At 37.1% G+C, this 23,124-nt stretch overlaps 2 protein-coding genes across 3 annotated transcripts; both read left to right on the top strand.

Annotated features, from left to right (window-relative positions):
- The first annotated feature begins 733 nt into the window (after nt 1–733).
- def6c (DEF6 guanine nucleotide exchange factor c) lies at nt 734–10,297 on the top strand. The gene is made up of 12 exons (XM_016236194.1): nt 734–859; nt 2,637–2,819; nt 3,894–4,121; nt 4,402–4,548; nt 4,639–4,747; nt 5,642–5,859; nt 6,777–6,884; nt 7,723–7,889; nt 7,976–8,114; nt 9,571–9,654; nt 9,795–9,885; nt 10,043–10,297. Exons 1-12 carry the CDS (start codon nt 734–736, stop codon nt 10,201–10,203), a joined length of 1,761 nt encoding a protein of 586 aa, XP_016091680.1. The 3' UTR covers nt 10,204–10,297.
- Nucleotides 10,298–14,519: 4,222 nt separating this feature from the next.
- On the top strand, nt 14,520–23,086 carry atxn10 (ataxin 10). 2 transcript variants are annotated; one of them, XM_016236200.1, is made up of 11 exons: nt 14,520–14,683; nt 14,954–15,148; nt 15,481–15,566; nt 15,665–15,761; nt 15,907–16,074; nt 16,164–16,244; nt 17,095–17,248; nt 17,650–17,758; nt 18,127–18,305; nt 20,862–20,925; nt 22,125–23,086. In XM_016236200.1, the coding sequence occupies exons 1-11, from the start codon at nt 14,535–14,537 to the stop codon at nt 22,307–22,309; spliced, it is 1,467 nt and encodes a 488-aa protein (XP_016091686.1). In that variant the 5' UTR covers nt 14,520–14,534; the 3' UTR covers nt 22,310–23,086. The 2 variants fall into 2 exon arrangements, with proteins under 2 accessions (XP_016091686.1, XP_016091687.1); XM_016236201.1 differs by lacking the exon at nt 14,954–15,148 and having other exon boundaries at nt 22,125–23,084.
- Nucleotides 23,087–23,124: the final 38 nt, after the last annotated feature.

Here is a 23,124-nt window from a genome sequence, read left to right on the forward strand (position 1 = left end):
TCTTATGGTGGTGACATCTGACGGTGTTGACAAATTTGTCATTTCTTTCACAAAACCAATGGAGTGGTAGCCATTTTCTTTTTTTCTGTTGATGCTAGATGCTAAGCAGGTTCTATTAGCATCTAGCATCAACAGAAAAAAATATAAAATTATATTAAATAAATAATCAGGAGAATAAAATTATCAAAATATTTCAAATAATTTCCTTAGAAATTGGAAGATGGTGTTGACAAAAAGTGGGGACGCAACTTTAAAATCTCATTAAAAAACAACCTTGATTTGATAGGCGATATTATTAAGTGTTGCTTTTGATAAAACAAGCTCTTTTTCATCATTAAATTTTTTTTTTATCCATTTTATTGCATATAGGCGGAAAGCTACTAAACATATTTTGAAGAGGGGTTTGAAATGTTGTTGATTGTGGCACTCGCAGTTTAAATTACATTGGCGTTATTTATTCTTCCACATACCTCGCGGTCTACACTGAGGTCTTAAGTTCACATGTAGTAACTGTCCCCTCCCAGCTGGTGCATTTTACTCGATACTCAGGTTGTGTCTCAAAATCTATCGAGCTGCTACCTAGACAGCATTGTAGGCATCATAGACGCGTTTCTAGTCCTCATAGCTGCGGTAAAGCTCTGTTACCCACAGTGCTGCCTAGGTTTGCAGCTCAGGAGGTTTTAGGCGCAGCCAGCGTCTCAGTTCCGCAATGTGAAGCGGTATCTGTCTCAGAATGTCAGCAGGATGTGTCATTACTGGCGTTATGGATCTAAAAAGCGAGCTGCTGAAGTCCATCTGGTACGCGTTCACGTCTCTGGATGTAGAGCAGAGCGGAAAAGTGTCCAAGTCGCAACTGAAGGTCAGACCCACCTGTGCACCTTTGGTTATTTATTTTATATGTACAGTGTAATAATGTTTTCAACATTGGAGATAGTTAAATGTCATGTTTTTTTTATTATCAAGAGATTGATATTGTTGCAAAGAAAGGAACAAAAGTCCAAATAGTCATGCCATATCAAACCTTAACGCACACACATACACAAACTTTACACTCTTAAAAATAAAGGTGCTTCACGATGCCATAGAAGAACCTTTTTGTCTAAATGGTTCCATAAAGAACCTTTAACATCTGAAGAACCTTTCTGTTTCACAAAAGCTTCTTTGTGGCGAAAGAAGGTTCTTCAGATTAAAGAGATGGTTCTTTAAAGAACCTTTGACTGAATGGTTCTTTGTGGAACCAAAAATGGTTCTTCTATGGCATCGCTTGAAGAACCTTTTGAAGCACCTTTATTTTTAAGAGTGTACTTAGCTATCTAAATGGGGACATTCCATAGAGATATATTGTTTTTATACTGAACTAGTTATAAAATAGCACTTATATAAACCTGATCCTAACCAGCATTTTTATAATAACAATTAACAAAACTTTCTTTTTTATAATGTTTGGTCAGATTTAGCTTACTTTTGGTACTTATTTGTCACCTAAATATTGTTAGGTGGGTACGCATAAAACCTAATGCATTAATACATGATCTCAGATCATCTAAAATCTGATTTCTTTGTGCAATTTTCTTTTAAAGGATATTGAGCGGGCAATTGAATGGCATCACTGGTTGGTGAGCTTGAAAATAAATACCTAAAGACAGTCAGTCTGTGGACAGCTATGACAGTCTTTCTCATGTTTAAACATGTCCCGGGTCGGCCCTTTGCTCAAAATTTAGGCATAAACAGACATGCGTCCAGACTTGTTAGATCTTACACAAAGCATTTTTGCAATTGCCTGCAAATTTCTGTGTGTAAAACTATTATTGTATATTATATTAATGTCATTCTACTGATTCTATGTCATATAATATCAGCGCAGTGTCCCATGATCATGTCAATAAATTGGCTTTTAAATGCCATTCATTTTTCACAGACTAAATGAAAGCAGGTCGGGGCTTTTCAAAGAGTTAATTTCACTTTTCTGGGCCGTTTTGGCAATTACTTCTACCCAACTGATTTCTAGGTGATTTTTAGTGTATGTAGTACTGTATGAAGTCAGTTCCCTTCCAGTTCACACTGATATCCTAGCATAGTAACCACAAATTAATATTGAATTATGATTATTTTCTACAAACGTTTGACCAGAAAGTGTTTTTGACTTATTTTGAACAGTACATCTATTGTCGTATCATTTACAAACTTTTTTTTAAAAATAGGAATTTTATTTCATATTATACAATCTGCAAGTACAGTTATAATTGTAAGATTTAAAGTACACTACAAGTGCACATTCAGTATAAATAAGCACACTTCTTTTTCACAAGGGATTGCTCAACTTCATGTTGTTCCAAATCCAAATGACTTTCTTTCTGCTTCAAAACACAAACTGAGAAAGTTTAAAGAATGTATTAGTTGCTTTTTTTTCTAAGCAGTTACAATGAATTGAGCTTGTAGGCATCAAAACGGATGCAAACGTTCCCTTAAAACACAGTATATTACTTTTGCGTTGCACATAAAGCCATATAGGTTTGGAATGAAATTATACTAATTAAATAATGACCGAATTTGAATAGAACACTGGGAAATGTCTGTTGGCAAACAGTGTCAGGTGATGTTTGCTTGGCTGTTAATAGTATTGTGTTAATTTACAGGCCACAGAGGGGACGTTCAGCAAGGAAGCCTTTGATGATCTGTGCTGGACGATGACATCAAAGAAGAACTGCAAACCCAGCATTCAACAGGGCCTGTGTTCACAGAAAGACTGCTTCAAACTCTTCTGTCTGTTCAACCTGCTTTCTGAAGACCGTTACCCATTAGTCATCATTCAGCCGGAGGTGAGTGCGAGAGAAAGAGGGGCAGATGCAGATAAGCAGAGTTGCAACTGGTTGAGTCTCAAACTCAACTGGTTTGAGTCTATTCTTGTTTTTGTGAACAGAGCAGTTTTAGGATGCTAAAGTGAGAGTTGACACTTAAAGCAAGACTGTAAACTTAATAATCTCAATGTTGGTTATTCAGACAAAGTTGAAGTGGTCTGAAGCTTCACTATGGTGTTTTGTTTTAAGGAAGGAAGTGACACAAGAAATGGAACTACATATCTATATGGGGTGATTTCCTGATGATAACGCTAAAGTGAGAGTTGACACTTAAAGCAAGACTGTAAACTTAATAATCTCAATGTTGGTTATTCAGACAAAGTTGAAGTGGTCTGAAGCTTCACTATGGTGTTGCGTTTTGTTTTAAGGAAGGAAGTGACACAAGAAATGGAACTACATATCTATATGGGGTGATTTCCTGATGATAACGCATGTCAAAGCTAGATTTTTATCAAGTAACCAAATCTGAAGATGTTGTAACTTGCATTTCTTGCCATCTGTGTTCTCTCATCTCATCCCCATTTGGTTTTCTTTAGCATTTAACAAATGAAACTCCTTGAAAATACGTTTTTTGATCTCTTGGTGAATCTCATGACAAATAACATATTTGTCATATAAATGTCATATTTTAACAAATAAAATGTGTTTTTCCTTGAAGAAAATGAAACTTATGTTTACTAATAAATAAATAATTTTTTTTTATTTTAAATGTAAAATGTATTTTATTCCATTCAAATATATTTTATATATTACTCCCACACTATATCCCTATTTTATATTATTATTATTATTATTATTAGTGAGATTCATCCATACATGTATTTATAGTCTATACGTATATATAAGTATCTTATCTTATATATACATAGTTATCTGAGCATATATATAGTTAAGATACTTATACTTATAAGTATCTTAATATCGACTTTAGATTTCAAACATCTTACCAATGCACTTGCTCTAACAGCTCATAAGTTGCAGATGCTAATGTGCCAACCCAAAGTCATGAATGCTCTTTTGCCTCTGTTAATTTAGTTAGAGTACCTGCTGAAGAAAGTCTCCAGTGCAGTGAGCCTGGAGTGGGATGGGACGTTACTGGATGAACTTTTGTCCCAGAATGCTGCTCTTCAGGACGGCATGTCAGTGTGGGAGTTCCTGGAACATTTGAGTGCTGGCCAGCTTTTGCATGTTGAGAGTAAGGAGGCCTTCAGTCTCGCTGTGGACGATGTTTTCATGGAGATGTACCACAACATTATCAAGAAGGTGACTGATGCTTTGCGTGCAGCGCACTAGGTTGATGCTGTATTGTGTGTTAGCTCATGGGAATCCTAGTAAATACAAATCATTTGCAACTCAGCCGACACTACAATGTTACTTACACTTAACATCGGCCTAATGTTTGATTGATTTTTAGCAGAATGGTCCTTTCTGCATTGTGTTACACATGGCATTTCATTGATACAATAATTTACAAAATTTAGTTTTTTCTCTCTCAAGTCTTCTAGTCCCATTCTATCTGTTTCCTATTTGTTTTATCCATCAGGGCTACCTGTTAAAGAAGGGGCATGTTCGCAGGAACTGGCAGGAGCGCTGGTTTGTTTTGAAGCCCAGTAGCCTGATATACTATGTCAACGAGGACCTGAAGGAAAAGAAGGGAGAGGTCCTGCTGGAAGAGAGCAGTGTGGTGGAGGTTGATCAGCAATAACTCTATTCCACTGTAAAATAAATATCATAAATGCATTAGGCCTCCTAACTTTCTCATTTTCATCATCGCACTCAGAATCTCCCCGATAAAGAAGGGCGACGCTGCCTGTTCTGTGTGAATGCTCCCGTCAGGACCTACGAGATGAGTGCCTCAAACATGAAGCAGAGAGTAGACTGGGTACAAGGTAAGGGCCACACATGATAATAACTACTGTTGTAGTCAAGACCACCTAATCTGAGACCAAGACCAATGTGTGTTGAGACCTAGACAAGACCGAGAGCAAACCAGCACTGCTGAAATTCATCTGAAAGATCCACATTTACTGCTTGAGAAATGTCTTATTTTAAATCATTAAATACAGTTAGAATAATAAGACACTATATAGAGTTTTTACTAATCAAATTAAATCACTAACAACAAAATTCATCTTTGCACTGCAGTGGTGGCATAGGAGTTTTATCTGAATTGGTACAATTTCAAAAGCATAAATAATGTTGAGAATAATTAAATTACAACAAGCATTAAAATAAACTAAAACAAGTAAAACTTCAAGATATTTCTTAGTATTTTTGTTATTTTTTTTATAATGAATATATGTCTTTCTAGTCATGCTAAGCTCTAAAACATTTTGGGTGAGTGGAGGGGACCTTCAAATATTGTTGTGGACAATAGGAGGCCTTCAACAATCAACAATTTTGAGATCCACTGGTATAAATCAAATGATTTATTATTGTTATTTAGTCATTTAATTAGTTATTGATTGCATTTGAAACAGAAAGTTTTACATCCAGTCACATTAATGATGGTAATAAATAAATCAGTAAATGCACCGGTAATTTATTGATATCCCCACTGTTGTGGTCTTGACTGGTCTTGAAACAAAATCCCGAGTTCTCTTAGTCTGAGACCAAGACAAGACCGAGTACAAATGCGGTTAAGATCAAGACCTTTAAAAAATGATCTTAAGACTGGTTTCAAGACCAAGACCGGTCTTGAGTTCTAAAATGCTACTAATAACACTGTTACTTTCTTGTCAAAGTTGTCCTGGTTTTTTGAACGATGTTGTCCTCTTTTGTAGCCATTCAGACAGCATTGAGATTGAGGGCCGAGGGGAAGAGCTCTCTCCATCAGGAGCTGAAATTGAGCAGACGCAAGCAGAGAGAAACCCTTCAGAGAAGCCAGAACAACCAGAGCAGCCACAATGAACCCATTGCAGTTGAGGCGCCGCAGCACTTTGCTCCGGAGCAGCAGGGGGAGACGGAGTGCTTGGAGCAACACATTGAAAGCATCATTCAAGTAACTGATGGGGGAATAGGGCAAAAGGGGAATGTTCGAAATAGCATGCTATCATATTAATCTTACTATATCTGCAGTATACAGTATGTGTGCTGTGGACAGTATGCAAATTTTGATCTACCTACATTTCCTAAAATGTGCAGTATATAATATAGCAGTGGTTCTCAACCAGGGGCCTCAGCAAACTTCCAAGAGGGCTGAAGGTTGACTATTTAAATGAATACATTACCACCCTGTTTCATTAAAATGTGTTGACACACATGTTTTAACACATTCATGCACTTGCATTACTATGACAAATTCACTGACTGAAAACAGCACTTTGAATAAAGCAGTTGCATGACATTGTGATGCACTGTATTAAAGGAACATCGGATGGAATTTAAACTTTTTTAGCTTTTTTTTCCTTTTTGCTTTTAGTTAGGTTTCTGGCGTGCCAATTTGTTATGGGCTGTCTGAGTCTGAAACTGTGTCATCCAGTCAGCTGTTTCCATTTTTCAGCTGGTTTCTACGTAGATAGTTAGCTATTTGAAGAAGACCACAGTGTGTGAGATGTTGTATCCAACAATGCGATGCTTTTGACTTGACTTTCCATTTCCAGTTAGATGAAGGAACCTAAAGTAAAGGCATGATCTTAACATCGAGAATTAAGAGAGTTTTTATACAGAGCTCATATACAAAATAACCATATTCATAACTGAACAGCAGTCTCATAATAAACATGCCACATGACAATCATAAACCATGGCAATGCTAGTGTTTTAGGTGTCTGTGATTGCATATGGTGCTCTGTTTCACATACAGTTTTTAAAAAAAAATGCTTGGTAGTATATACTATACAGTAGTTTCATTTGGAACTTAGCTTGTGTTATTTTGTATTAAAAATTTTGAACATGTGTTTTTGTTTGGCCCCGCAGAAACAGAGGGAGGTGGAAGCAAAGCATAAAGAAGAAGAAAAGCAGGAGCAAGAGAAACAGCAGGCAATACAGAGAGATCTGGAGAGACAGCTTAAAGAAGCTAAAGAGGTGAGACAGAGAGAAAACAGTTTTTTTTTAACCATCCTGTTTCATTACTAAGTGTTGTCACACTACATCCACTTAAACACATTTTAACACATTCATGCACTTGCATTACTATGACAAATCTATTTACTTAAAACACCATTTTTGTACTTTGAATAAAGCAGTTATATAACATTATGATATACTAATTCTGATATAACTAATATAGTATATAACTAATATACTAATTCTGAATAACCTTTAAAACATTTGGAGTCAGTAGGATTTCTTTTATAGTTTTAAAAAAGTCTTTTTTTGAAAGAAGTCTCACAAAGGTTGCATTAATTGTATTACAAATGCAGTTAAAACCGCAATATTGTTAAATATGAATACAATTAAAAAAAAATATGTTAACACATTTAAAAATGTCATTTTTTCCAGTGATGGCAAAGCTGAATTTTCAGCATCATTACTCCAGTTTCTGGTGTCACATGATCCTTCAGAAATCATTCTAGTATGCTGATTTGGTGCTCAAGAATTATTTCTTATTATTATCAATGCTAAAAACAATATTTTTGTGGTAGCCATGATCATTTTTTTTCAGTGTTCTTTGATGAATAGAAAGTTCAAAAGAACATGATTTATTTAAAAAACACTAAATCTTTTGCAATATTATAAACGTTTTTACTATCACTGTTGATCCATTTCATGTGTCCTTGCTGCATAAAAGTATTATTTTTTTTAAAGGAAAGAAATCTTACTGGCCCCAAACATTTGAACGCTATAAATATCAGTCCTTAAGACAGGACATTGTAGTGTTAGAGCATTAGAAACAATTAAGTTAATTAAGTTGCTTATTTAGGCCAAAGAGAAGATGACAGCTACGTTGACTGAGATGGAGAAGGAGGTACAGCAGCATAAGAAAAGGATTCATGAATTAGAACTCACACAAGATAAACTGGAGGAGGCACTCAATGCTCAGATTCACGCCCGTTTAGAAGAAGACGGAATCCGACAGGAACTGGAGAGGTACTGCTAATCTCATATTATTTCAGTTTATTAACACCTTTGCCAACACACATGGACACTCTAATTTCTTTCATTTATACATGCAGGCAACTTGCGGAGGAGCAGAAGAAAGTTATAGAGCTTCTCCTCCATCAAAGTCAGCTGGAAACCTCTGCTGTGGGGAGTCAGGAGGATTCTTCCACCACAACACCTCCCATCAGTCAGCAAACAGAAGAGAGCACAGAGGTGAGAGACAAATGTGTGGAGTTGATGTGGAGAAATTAAGATAGTAAAGAGTCAGGATGTTCTTTGTAGGGTCGGTTAAATAAAAAAAAACATTTGGGTTTTTGTAGCATTTAATTTTATATTAAGCAAGGTTATTATAGCAAAACATTCAGAATTTACAATATTTTTACATGAGCCTTGTCATTGCCTCTCTGGCTCTTAGAATCAAAGCAGTAAATCAAAGGTCATTACTGTCAAAGAGCTGCCCTGAACTCGACAACCCTCTCTCAGGTTAAAAGAGATGCTTATCGTCAACACTGTCATAACAGACAGTTTGTTTCCCCCTCTGTTTCATTCATCTCTGCATTAACCACACACTACAAATCCCCACTTGCACTATCTGTGGGGACAGCCATTTGTAGTCGTGTCTTAAACCATAGTGGGCATTATCGAGTTTGCTCATTCACTCCCATAATACACTGTAATAGCAAGTGTACAACCAATAAACTCAAAGGCTAGCTGCTAAGAGAATACCCATGTATTGTAAGCACTGTCTCAGTTCGCTCAATCGTTTTAATTTTCTCCTTCAAGTGGACTATATTAGTAGAGTAATGTAGGGAATAGTGAATGAGGGAATAGGGGGTGATTTGGGATACATCTGTTGGGTTAGTATTGGTAACTCAATTGGTATCATTTCATTGAATGTGTCCATCAAGCCCTGTGTGATGTCCTGTTGTACTGATTTAAAAGAATATTCTATGACATTAGTGCCCTTGGTTGTGACTCTACCGCTCAAAATTTTAGGGTTGGCAAGATTTTTAAAATGTTTTTGAAAGTCTCTTATCCTCACCAAGACTGCATTATATTACCAAAAATAGAGTCCAGTAATATTTTTCATAATTAATATTGATGGTAATACAGTAAAATTCTATTTTAATATATTTTAAAATGTAGTTTATTCCTATGATGTCAAAGCTGAATCAGCAGCCATTACTCCGGTCTTCAGTGTCACATGATCCTTCAGAAATCATTCTAATATGCTGATTTGGTGCTCAAGAAACATTTATTATTATTATTATTTTAAAAAAACAGTTCAAGTATTTTGTAAAATTATGTTTTTGCCATTAATAATGATCAATTTAATGCATCCTTGCTGAATAAAGTTTATTTATTTATTTTTTTCCCTTACTGACCCTGAACTTTTTCGTAACACACTGTGTCGCATCGCAACAAGTTAGATAATTGAAAAGTGTAAATGAGATTTGGACCAAATTTTCACTTTTGGGTGAATTATTCCTTTAAACAGTTTTGTCTTTATGTAAATGCCTTTTTTAGAATTGACTAAAGTCTATGTGCCTGTGTAGCTCACACACAGTCATGAACTGTGATTTAATGCAAGCATCGCTTGGCTGGACCGGCCCTGTTCTAATTACAACTTGTTTAGTAGTACATTAACAAACACCTTATATTGTAAAAGGAGATACCTGTCCATGAATCGACTTCCACTGCAACACCACCCAACATCCAGCAATCAGAGGAGAGCAGCCAGCACAACACCGAAGTGAGAGACTAGAAAAGAGTGGGGCTAACAAAAAAAGACCATTTGTGCTACATAAATGACGCCTCAAATCATGCCCTATTACTTTAAATTAACTGATCAGACTTTTGATCCCATGCCATAATCTATGTATTTCTATACAGAGAGAATTGGTGAATCAGTCTACTACCACTCAGATGCTTAAGCACTGGAAAATTCAGCTTAACCGCCTCATGAAGCCTATCACACCAGGAGGTAAGATGCAATGTCAATCACTATTGTTTTATTGCCCGAGTAGTTTTTGACTGTCACGTGAATTTGAAATAAACAAGATATGTTCTGTTTGATCATAGCTGCACAATCATACATGGCTTTTATTATCATTGTTTTTTATTTGTCTGCTCATTTACAGACAAAGTCGAATATCTGCCAGTAAAGCCCACCTGCCCCAGACAGGGCCAGGCCCTCACCAGCACAGAGTTCATTGCTAAGGTTCAAACAGGCATCACCCAAGAAAAGGGAAATCGTTACAGCCCATCACCAACACAAGAAGAGGAAGAACAGGGTTCCTAAATCTGTATATCTACAGTATAATAGATTATACATGTTTTGTACAGCTGGTTTGCCCAGTGTGTTTAGGTTTGGCTGCAGGTCAAAGTCTTATTTTATTATTTATGTTCATAGTAATCAGCTTTTTTAATATGTAATTTGCACAAAATGGTAACACTTTACAATAAGGTTCCATTAGTCTATGTATTAACTAACATGAAAAAACAATGAACAATACATTTATTACAGTATTTATTAATCTTTGTTAATGTTAGTTAAAAAATACAGTCGTTCATTGTTTGTTCATGTTAATTCACAGTGCATTAACTGATGTTGCCAAGCACAACTTTTTATTTTAATAATGCATTAGTAAATGTTGAGATTAACATGAACTAAGATTAATAAATGTTGTAGAAGTATAGTTCATGCTTAGTTCATGTTAACTAAAGTAGTTAACTACTGTTAACTAATGAACCTTATTGTAAAGTGTTACCCACAAAATGAATAGTCAAAATAGATTCAGAAGGCGTTGAACTGTTTGATGGCAGCAGTTAAACAGATGCTTTAACTCTTTAAATCAGTGGTTCTCCATTTCAAGGTTCCCCATTGACAAAGTAAATATTTGAAGGCCCCTCAAGATATTTCTGGTGCTTCTGCTGTAATGAAAACTTTTGTGTTTACAGAAACTAGGAGTGGCAATATATTAAAGGGGTTATATGATGCTGCTAAAAAGAACATTATTTTGTGTATTTGGTGTAATGAAATGTGTTTATGCGGTTTAAGGTTAAAAAAACACATTATTTTCCACATACTGTACATTATTGTTTCTCCTCTATGCCCCCGCCTTTCTGAAACACGTTGATTTTTACAAAGCTCATCGTTCTGAAAAAGGGAGGTGTGCTCTGATTGGCCAGCTATCCAGTGCATTGTGATTGGCCGAATTCCTCAAGTGTGTTACGGAAATGTTACATCCCTTACCACATTGTGATGCCTGCGGCAACCACATTTGACGACCCGGGCTGGACTGCGCATTTGGGCGGCGTTATGCAAATCTTCCCAGATAGTGACGTAGGTATGTGGTGGCGTGTTAGAACGAGCCGTACTAGGTAGGCGTGGTTGACTCTTAACTTTTATAAAGAATATCTCTTTGGATTTGAGACTTCAGTCTTTGCATCTTTACAGATCTTCTTTATGCACCAAGAGCTTGTAACACTCCAAAGAGAAAGGAAAAATTGAAATCGCATCATATGACCCCTTTAATATTAATATTAACAATTAAAATTCCAGAAGACTAATCATTCAATAGCTGAATGTTCTTCAGCATTTACATTACAAATGAATTTTGTAGTAATTTGTGATTTTTTCCAGTTTCTCAGCAATTTACCCAAGAAAATATTTTAAACATGGCATAACCAAATTAAACCGAGAAATATGATGCCAGCTTCTATTTTGATCATTAGTTGTTTTAGCTTATTTTAATGCTTTTTTTTCTCAAATCACTTTAGTTCATCTTGAGGCTCTCTAAGAAGTTTGCCCTGGCCTCCAGGTTGAGAACCCACTGCTTTAGATAATACACTTAATTCACAACTAATTTTGTTTTTGTTACGGTGTGTAATTCTTTGTGTGGTCAGTAGAAGGGGTGCTTGGTCTGAGCTGCAGTTTCACATTAACCGAGACTAAAACCAACCGCACATATATCTACTTTTTTCATCACTTTCCCGCCCCCAGCCCTATAGATCAGGAGACAGGATTCCAAAAGTCATTTTGGGAATCCAATCAACATACTTTTTATTTTGCTAATCATGTTTTTAACTTGACTGACCAAGTCGAAACAATTAGGACACCCCCTTTTTGTGCTAAAAAGTGAAAGGAATCATGCAATCTATTTATAGATCCATGGAGGCCAGCAAGAAAGTACAGTTGAGTTTGTGGCTTTGAGGCTTCTTTTGAGAATGAATAATGGTTCTCTCTGTTAGTTTTGGGTGGTCTTCCAACAGACTGACTGTAAATGATCTTTGTAAAAAAAAAACCCCCGTTGTGGCCGTGATTTTTCCAGATACAGATCTTTTCCCCTTATGGTTTGGAAGGTTTCTACCTGTGGGTCTAGAGATTTGAGGTTTGACGAGACAAATTGTCAGGTCCAGAGATGAGGAAAGATAAAATGTGATACTTAAACCCCTGTTTCACTACTTCTGTAATATAAAATTGTATTTGTACAACCTTTTAATAATTTAATCTAGATATTATGTGTATTTCAATATTCTAGGCTCTAGTAAGCTCACTGAAAAGTAAATAGCCTTTAGCTGCAATTTAACAGAAGTTGCTACAGATATTTTCCCCTGTTGTGATGTATATCAGAGTGAAATTGATTCAGAGTGGCATGGTTCTATGTGTGTGGAGCGGCCAAATGTGGCATCTACCTATACATATCTATGGCTCCAGAAACATAGATACATCCACCGTCCTATAAAGGTCAACGTGTCAACACTCACAGTATTTTGGAGGTAAAAAAAAAGACAACCTTAAGCACAGATCACTCTCAATAAGATTAATAACATGCGTTTAGAATATACAAAGGGTGAAATTTCATTCACAAGCATCACTCACTATCATACTGTACATTCACTGATGATGGACATTTTGATGATTTTGTTGATACAGCAGATATTGGTGGTGGTTATTTAGAAATGGGCCAAAATGTCAAAAATGCTTCTCAAAGTAAATGGATCTGTTACAAATACTAGACGAACCTCCTGGCTGTCAGTCAAATATGGGCTACTTTCTTCGCTTTTTCTTTATTTTAGGTCAGAGGAGATAACAAATCATCCTTAGAAAATGAAGTATCGAAAATTAAGGAAAAACTGTTCTAGATTAAGTTCTCTCGAGGTTTATTGCGCAATTAGAAGTGGATTTCCTGTGATTGTTGCTTTTACATTAAACCCAACAGAGCTTCAATCGCGTTAAAGTGCTGTGTACTGTTACGTTATGTCCTGTTGCACACAATAGTGTCAGTGATATTTTCTATCCAACACTCTCAATATTGAAACTATTGTAGAACAAACCTCCTCCTGGAATGAAAATGTGGCATGATATATTATAATGTGTCTCCTGCAAGTCTTTAATTGTGAAAGCAATACTTCACTGCACCCAGCTGCTTCCCATGAGGAAGTGTTTTATGATAACCATATTAGAGCAACACACATCCCAACTTATATTTCTGCAAGCGTTTAGCTGCCGTGCAAAGTGATCATTGATTTAGCACATATTTATCTGCTCAAGGACACCAGATACATTTAGAGTGGTGGAGGGGAACGTTGTCGGCTGGCCCTGTAAGCCATTGAACACAGTAGATGCTTTCAGTTGGCTTCTGTCTCTCATGATCAACGACTGTTTTAGGGTCTGGTAGCAGCACTACCCCATTTATGTAGTAGCAGCGGGTCCACCCTTAACCCAAGGATATATGTCTGATACAAAACCACCTGTAATTATATTCTTCATGCAAGACCAACTTCCTTCAGTGCATTTCCCGGGCCAGAAAAAACACGAAATGAACCACAGAATGGAAAGCCAATGACCCAAAATACTCTGGCACTTCTGAGGATTCAAAGGGGAACTCGGGCCTTTTGTTGTTTCAGCTGGACCACTTGTCCCCACATCTTGCTTATGAAAAAACTGGAACGATTGATGTCGAAGTCCTTTGAACGTTTGATTCAGATGAATGGGTGTCAGATGGCCTGGCTTAAAATGGTCTGGATGATTTCATCCTTGAACGGGGACATCAAGAAAGTTACATCATGTAATAATGTTTAGGCATTGTCACAAACATTCGGTCTGTCCTCTCAAGATCAGATTCAATCAGAGTCCTTCTCAGAGTTTCTCAGTGGAACACGAGTGATGGCATAACATCAAAACTCCAAAAAATAGTAATGCGACTTTGGATTCCTTCTATAATGTCATGGTTACTGTTTGTTCTGTTCCTAAGCAGAGTGATTAATGTATTCACTGGAAGGTGATTTTCGCCTGTTCCACCTTATGGGTCTTGACCTCTTTGACTGTATGTAATAATTGAAATCTATTAAATGAATAGTAACAAAAATCTTTTTTATTAATCAATTTTAATTAACACGGTAATTGCAAAAAGTCAGATCTCTTTCATCTCAGATTTAAGAGGGTCTCTTCCACACAATTAAGAAGTTCATTTGTTTCTTTCAAATATAGTTTATAGACTTTAAATAATATAAACCAAAAATATAACCATTACCAGTATCAAATAAAATTAGAACCTTCACGTAAATTCGCGGGCTTTTATTTTGAAATCCATTCCAGCCGAGAGGCGGAAGTAAAGGGCTGTGTTTATGTGCGCGCGTGTGTTGATGGCAGCCTCCAGTGACAGCATGCAGAACATAAACAGCGCGCTCTGTCAAATAGCCACAGAAAAACTTACAAACACGCATCTCATAACTTTGCAAACTGTGACGACAGCTTTACGGGATGAGCAGTTCAGGTACTACACATTTTCCACTTTACAAAATGAACAGAAATGTGGGTGTTTTGTATGTCAGCAGAGTATGTGTTACATATTTCTACAGGTTAAAGAAAATATTTAGCGTTTTAATAATCACACATAACACCCTATTAGTCTATGTATACTGTGTACTTACACATGAACCAGTTATTGTTTATGAAGCAAATGGCAGGATGCATGGAACTTACTGCCATAAACATTCATCGAACTGAAAATAGACTGACACAGCTGGTTTCTGTTTTGTTTCAGAGCCAGTGTTGACAGAGAGGCTCTTGGAAACCTCTTTGCAGTGCTGTCAAGGCTTTTTGTGGATGTTCAGCATTTGGTTGAAAAGATGGGTTCACAGGAAGAAGCAGCATCTCTGTGCCTTAAACTCACCGCAGAGTGTTTCAGAGCGCACAGAAATGCATGCGTACAGTGCACTCAGAACCAGTGCTGTCTGAGGTAGTGTACAGTGTCCAAAAAGTCTGAGACCACTAATGCAAATGAATAAAGTTAGCATTTATTGTAACATTTTTCATTTCAAATGACTTCCTTGGCGTAAATATGTGATTAAAATGTTGAAAATGTAACAAAAATGTATTGTCTAAATATATTACGTATTTTTAAATAGTTCTCAATTTAATTCAATTTGTTTCTTTATTTGATGTCAATGTTTTTTTTGTTGTTTTTTTTATCCTAGGATTTTGCAGATTTTTGATGTGGTCTCAGGCTTACAGACACTGTTTATAACATCATACATACAAACAAACAAAAAAAACTTTTTATCTTCACAGAGATGTAGGCTCTATCAAGCTATCTTTTGAGATCTTGGCCAGACTCCTCAAGATTTCATCAGGAGGTTCAAATGACGTTTATGACGGTGAGTTTCAAGTGTTTTCAGCTCTATAGAAAGGATCTTCTCTGTAAGATGGAGGGTAACGGGCAGATAACTCAATGTATGACTCTATCCATTGGCAGCACTTCGATGTGGGATTCAGTTTCTTGGTAACATTGCTGTTGGAAACCAGCTTTGCAAAGATGACATCTGGGAGCTTGGTTTCCCGCTTGTCTTTTGGTGAGTGAATTTATGGTCGGGCGGCTGCCGATGCATTTCTTACGATGCCATTCAAAAATGTGTTTGGTCTTCATTTTGTAAAATGCCCCTGATTTGTAAAGCCCTCTACGGGTGCGGTTTTGTAACCACTTTTATCTCTTTCAAGGGACCTTTTGGAGCTTGCAGATGAGAAAGCCGTTTCATACACATGTATGGTGATCCACACTTGTCTGGATAAACACAAGACAGAGCAGCTAGTTAAAGACACACAGCAGCTTAAATTGTCCCTGAAGATCATGGACTTGTGCAGGACATTGCCTGATGTGGACTGGACGTAAGCTTTGTGTTTTCATTGAAACGAGCACATCTGTTATTTAGGCCAATTTTATACCCCATTTTGGTCATGTATTACTCTTCTTACAGGGTCTTTATTGTCACAAAACACTTTCTCAAGTCGTCAGAGCTCATTAGGAGGATGTACACCGAAATGACCAATGAGGAAAGGTAAAAACTCTCAATTATTTAATTCAGTTATTGCACAGATGAGAAGTACTTACATCTAGGTTAATACATCACAATACTGAGTTTTGACTTTTTGGATGATTTGATTCAGTGTTTATTTAAGGCTCTGTTACAAATTCTAGTAACACTTTACAATGTGGTTTCATTTGTTAACATTAACTACATTAGTTGTTAACATGAACTAACAATGAGCATTTATTCATTTTAGGTAGTGTTAATCTCAACATTTACTAATACATTTATTCAGTTCAGAAGTTTTATCTGTTAATGCACTGTGAACTAACATGAACATGAAAAATGTTATTAACTAACAAAGGTTTATAAATGCTTGTGAGCTGCCTAACTAGACAGCATTTTCAGACATCATTGGCTGTTCCAAATAGTAGGCATTTTAAATACATTTTAAATAACCTGAAATTCTAAGGTAACATTTCATCCTTTGTAGATAAGGCATTGTAAGGAACTGGCCAAGATGGTGGATGCCATCTAAAAAAATACCAAAGGAAAATAGTCACATAACATAATAAAATTAACACATTTTTTTCACTACACTTTTATACGTATGTCTTTCAGTGTATTATTATCTATTGAAAATATTCAAATTAAATAATTCTGTCTGGGCCAATGAGGTTCCACTTTGGTTAGGATGCTTCCTTAAAAAGTAATTCTCTGTGACGTGTAGACATTAAGGCAGCTCACTATGGTTTGGAACAGAGCCTGATCATCTCTCTTAAAACATAGTAAAATGGGCCATACGAATAAATGTATCTTTCTAAATTATATTGTATGTTTTGATATAGATTATTTTGTGGATGTAATTGTATACTAACAGGCTCACACTGCTGGAGCTGATATTAGCACAGCTTGGTGTTGTTGAGGAGGAGAACTGCTTAATGCCTCTGAGCATAGCTCAGTTCCTGGCTTCCTGCTTCACTGATCACTGCAGTGCTGTTCTCACCCTGAGCTCTGAATCATCAGATGACCAGGTCAGTTTTTATCTGCAATGCTCATATTGCACCTCTTCATGTTAGTATGCAATATGCATATACAGAATATTGGGATCATGTTGTATAGTGGGCAATATTATGGATGTTTTATCAGTGTCTGTTGATATTGGACATTAAGAAACTACTGTTATTACTTTTATTCTTGAGCACCAAATCAGCATTTTCAAATGATTTCTGAAGGATCATGTGACACTGAAGACTGGAGTAATGGCTGCTGAAAATTCAGCTTTGCCAATACAGGAATAAATTACATTTATAATATACTCAAAAAAATGCGGCCTTGGTGAACACTGAAAGAAGAGACTTCTTTCAAAAACATTTAAAAAAAAATCTCTTTTATAGAAAATGTACTAAGCCTGGTATTTTCTCTACATTTGTAGGAGGCTATGGTTGTCATCAGGCTTTTAGACATACTTTGTGAGATGACCTCTGACTGCAAGGAGTTTATGGCCCTGCAGGATGACTCTGACCTTTTGAGAGCAACAGTTGGTAAATTTGGAGTACTGGCGTAATGCTTTTGCTTTTGTTGGAAATACAAATCCTAATGCATTCTTAATGTGAATACACAAAAACCATAGGAAATTATCAAGTCTCTGCCATGAATTGAAGATGCAAAATATTTGTTTTGGTACAACTGTATAATCACTCTTGAAAACATGGGGGTGAGCTTGCTATCCCTCATACTATCTGTCTTGCAGATGATTAACTAAACTGAAAAATCAAACCACACACCCCTATATGTGTTTTCTCTCCTTTCCTATTTTATTAGTCATGCCAGCATGCGTTTCTCTCTCACTCTCTCTCACATCTTGTATGTAATGTGTAAATTCTCCCGAGATCTTCTTTGTCATCCTCAGATATCTTGAAAGAGGTCCACTTACTGGGCAAAACCAGTAAAAATGTGTTCACCGCAGCACACAATTTCTCCTTGACAAGGCCAGGGGGCGCCGATACCCATCCTGCCTTCAGTTTCAAAGCTCATCTCATTCGGCTCATTGGGAACCTGTGTCATGGCCACGTTGTCAACCAAGACAAGGTACTGCACGCTGTAGCTTCTAGAATGGTGTGTAAGTGTGTGTGCAAATATGAGATTTTGCATATATGAAAGGTGCAGTCACATTATTAAGAGATGTGCAAAATGACATATTTTCAGAACCGAGAACCCATATGTATATGGGTCAAAGATGAGACATCACATTTTGGTGTCCGCATTAAAATTTAATTTACAAAATTTTATATACATAGAAATTACATTAAATGCAAGCGTCTGCTTTAATCTTTCAAATAACTTCCATCGCCAAACAGCGCAACATGTATTTTTGTAAAAAATCTAACAACATACTTATTCTGACCTGTACTTATTAAAATGTGTAAAAGAAAAAGTAGTCATACTAAATTTTATTATATTTTAAATGATTAAAAACCTCTTGCTGACAAATGGGTAAAACCTAGGGGTTTGAAGGATAGTGGTAAAATTGGTAAAGATTTACAATTACAATTAATTCGTTTTGAGGGGGCTGCACTGTGATCCTTAAATACTGTCATCTAATCTTTCCTCTAAATATGCCTGACAAGTTTTTTTTTGGCAAATTATGGTAAAAATGTTTGATAGTCGAGACTGGTTGAAAAAGATGTAGTTTTGCCTGACTGCACCTTGCTTGAAATTCATCAATAAAAGAGAACTGATTGATGGGTAAGAAAAACTGAAATAGTCAGTGTGATTGCCAAAGGAAGGAAGTAGTTAGCAAAATTCTTGGAAATCATCTTTTAAACTTCCTCTCCTGCGATTTTCTGTGACATGTTGGAATGTGTTGGCAATGAATGATGAAACTAACACCATAGAGTTTGCAGCCAACTCCAGTAGCGTACTGATCAACGGACAGCACAACCCAGTCGTGGTAAACACATTAACAATGCTGTGGTTTAGAGCCTTTCTCTCTGTCCATCAACCCAGGCCTGGGCTTTTTGTTTGTGGAAGCTCCCTCCTTGAAAACTAATCAGGGGATTAATGCCGGTAGATAAAGACTCGAGAACCATTCTGAATTTCATGCTTGTATCATCTCATTTCGTCCCCAAAACTTTTTCCACTTTGTTCCCTTTCTTCTTCTTCTTTTTTTTTTTTTTTTTTAATGAATTCTCTTGTAAGCAGCCTCCTGCGATGGAGGGATTTTCAGGCTTTCAGGTCTGTCCCCTTCAATCAGAACCGAGAAGAACCTAGTACCGGCCTTCTTAAATAGGGTCAAGGCACACAACTGAGAGGTCAAAGGTCAAAAAACAATAGCAAGCCCCCAAGCCTGCACCCTCAATTTTTGACCAAAACCTTGTGAGCGCACAGCTCCCGTTGCTGCTTTCTAATGGGCCGTTCACTCAGAATGCACTTTTGCATTCCACTGTACTGCTTTTCCATTACTTTTCTATGTAAACCAGACGGGATGTTTTATTGTTGTGCTAGACGCACGCATGAGTCTAAAGAAGGTCAACTTTTAAATTCCCATGTCTCTAAACCATCGTCTTTGTACCTCTTAAATGACTCATTTAGACAGCTCTAGATAAAAAGCAGTACCACACAATAGCAATTCTCGCGCAGAACACAGTTTAGTGTTATGTTGCTATACTGCTAATGGTATACTCAAAAAAGCATAACAATATGTTAAACAAATATATTCTAAAAAAAATGTATTTGAATAAAACTGAACTGTTATCAATACTTTGCCATTTTTAATGAAATATGTTTTTTGAACTACATTTCTATCCACTTGCTTGCCGTTTTGGATATTTTTTTCAGTGTTTGCTTTTCTACAAGAAAGCATCTTAGGTGGCAGTACACTCTTAAAAATAAAGGTGCTTCACGATGCCATAGAAGAACCTTTTTGTCTAAATGGTTCCATAAAGAACCTTTAACATCTGAAGGACCTTTCTGTTTCACAAAAGCTTCTTTGTGGCGAAAGAAGGTTCTTCAGATTATAAAAAGGTAAGAAAGAGATGGTTCTTTAAAGAACCTTTGACTGAATGGTTCTTTGTGGAACCAAAAATGGTTCTTCTATGGCATCGCTTGAAGAACCTTTTGAAGCACCTTTATTTTTAAGAGTGTACAGTTAAGTGTAGGACCAGCTTTTGCATCAGGAGTGCTGATGCCTTAAAATGCTGCCTCTGCAGTAGTCCACTACATGTGAGGATAGCCAAACAAAACTAATTCTGTGGTTGAAGCGTACGGTTACATAAGTTTCCCTTAGTTTTATTGCTAGCACTACTTTCTCAATCAAACGCCGTGCTTGTCATTAGCAGCAGAAAACTGTCAGGGCTCTATGTCTTGTGTCTCCTCTTTCTTATTCAGTTTTTTTTTTTAATGGAATCAAGGTGGTTAAAGGGCAACCGCTGTAGCTCTTGGGTTACGATACATACTCAGGGTAATGTACAGTATAGTTAGAGACTGCATGTGACGAAAACCAGCGCAAACTCGTTTGACTGCGCCAAACCAGAGCTCAACCGCGTGGACTTTCCTCCATGGAAAGTAATTGTTTTCTGACCAGTCTGGCTCACAATGTCCCTGTTAAAGACTGTTTTCCTTGTTTTTTCCATTTGTCCCCTATAGGTAAGAGAACTGGACGGTATAGCTCTCATTCTGGACAACTGCAGCATCGACAGCAACAACCCCTGTATCCTTGATTGTGACTCCATGCACTTATTTTTTCACACTGTTAAATGAGGGTTTTCTGGTTTAGTGAAAACCACCACAAAAAATGCAAAGATATTGCTATCTGTAGTGTGAATAGCATTGTAATGGCCCCTTAAATTCCATTACTAATGGAGGTTTTACCGCAGTGTTTCATGTTTGAATGATTGGTGGCTTGTTCAGAGTTGAAAACGCAGTTGAGATGTTATTCGAGCAAAGCCAGCATCTTGCCCAATGGTTTCATGTCCCACCACCTAGCAACGTCCCCTGTAGAGAGGTGGAACTGTTGGGCTGACTCATGATCATTTTGTAACCCTCACTCATCAGTCTCCTTGTGGGTAATATCTAGTCGTAATAGTTTATGAAGCTAAATGTAGGTATTGCATATATGAGTAATTTTGTGGTGTTGACAGAAGTCAGTTTTATAGATGTGCAACACTTTCTGGAAAACTTGATTGAAATCCTGGGTGGAAAATCACCACTTGAATGAAATGAAGTGACATTTTGTATTTTTATAGTGTTGACCTGCATCCTGCCAATTCTGTTCCATATGAAACGGTTCATTGATAACACGACAATCTGATGTATTACAGCTGTGTTTCCAAAGGCTCCTTGACTGATGCTGGCACTGTTGTAAAAAAAAAAAAACTTTCATTCTCTAGCGATCACTGCCGGTCTGTATTAAAGAGAGCAGGGCACAATGCCAGCTGCTCTTTCACTAGGGGATGAGCCACTAAGCTGAGCTTGTGTCCTCACGGACGCTGCTTCCTGACCACTTTAGGAAGTTGTCGTTGTTGCTTACTGTTTAGCATGGTTGCTGGACCTGGTGTTGCTAGCTTCACTTCTGGTATGGGCAAAATTTGTAAAAAATATTATGTGATATACTGATGAACTGATATATTGTGCATCCCTGCCCTAGGTATAAACTTAGACATTAATTCAGGAGTGATGTGCTATTACTTTTTTTCGAAGTGATCGAATTTGCTTCCTGGGGGACGATAAAATGGCGAAGTTATGTTGAAGGTAGTTCCTGAGCCATATCTAGAGACCAGAATATCATGGAGACTTTTTGGTGGGCTTTTTGGCTGAAGCCTGCATGAAACCAACAAAAACACCCTGACAGCCACATAGCAATCCATTAAAACCACTGAAAACAATAACTGTCCTTAATATTCTTTCCAGTCATAAGCCAGTGGGCTGTGTTTGCCATCCGGAACATCCTGGAACACAACCTAGAGAATCAGAAACTGATACAAGGTCTTCGGAGACAAGGTGTGACAGACGACTCAATGCTCAGAGAAATGGGCTTCAGAGTGGAAGAAAGGGATGGCAGTCTACTGCTCAGGCCCCTAAAGAAGGACCCCTAGTTGATTAAGTAGAGCTTGGAAGCTGCTGTCCCTGAAACCCATCCCCACACCCGTTTACCATGCTATTTTACACTCTGGAGATGGCTTAAAACGCCCACGACACACTGGGGTCATTAAATATCCAATCAGTAGTTGAGAGCATAAGGGGGTGGTTTTGGCTTTGTGTTCCCCACACAAGAGGAAATCAATCAGAGGAGCTTATCTGAGAGATCTCATGCTGACGTCTGTGATGCATTTAGTGGTCTTTGAACCCCCCCAAAGTGGGATTCAAATCCTATGAAACAAGGAGAACCGTGTCTTCCTGGCTTTTCAGCCACTAAAGAGACTCTGGTGACCAACGGAATAGAGGTTAATCCCTAATTCAGTGCATTTTGTAGAGACCAGGCCGTCTCTTGATCTGTACACATAAAGTTAGTCTGTGAATAGCCGTGAGACTCGGATCCTTCTTTTTGAAAGCTGACTTAAGATTTGTGTGCTTTAAAATCGGGTTTGTTTACAAAGCCGTGCAATTACAACAATTCCCCTTTTATTTGAACAAGCTTCTCGTGTAGCTTGGTAGATGGAGATTACTGTATGGTAGGGCTGTCTATTTAACTTTAATTTAGTGCAATTATTACAATAAAATAACACAACGCAATTACCTGTGTGTACACTCCATAAAATCTGATTTTTTTTAAACCAATAGAGCAATTTCACACTCATTTGTGTGAATCTGCAGTCAGCACAACCAAAGATCCCATTACAGGCAACAAGCTTTGACTTGAACACGGAAAAGTGTTCAAAACAGCTAGATCAATTTTGAAAATAGAACATTC

Source organism: Sinocyclocheilus grahami, unplaced genomic scaffold (genome assembly GCF_001515645.1).
Source record: "Sinocyclocheilus grahami isolate Dianchi unplaced genomic scaffold, SAMN03320097.WGS_v1.1 scaffold484.1, whole genome shotgun sequence".
Taxonomy (NCBI): Eukaryota; Metazoa; Chordata; class Actinopteri; order Cypriniformes; family Cyprinidae; genus Sinocyclocheilus; species Sinocyclocheilus grahami.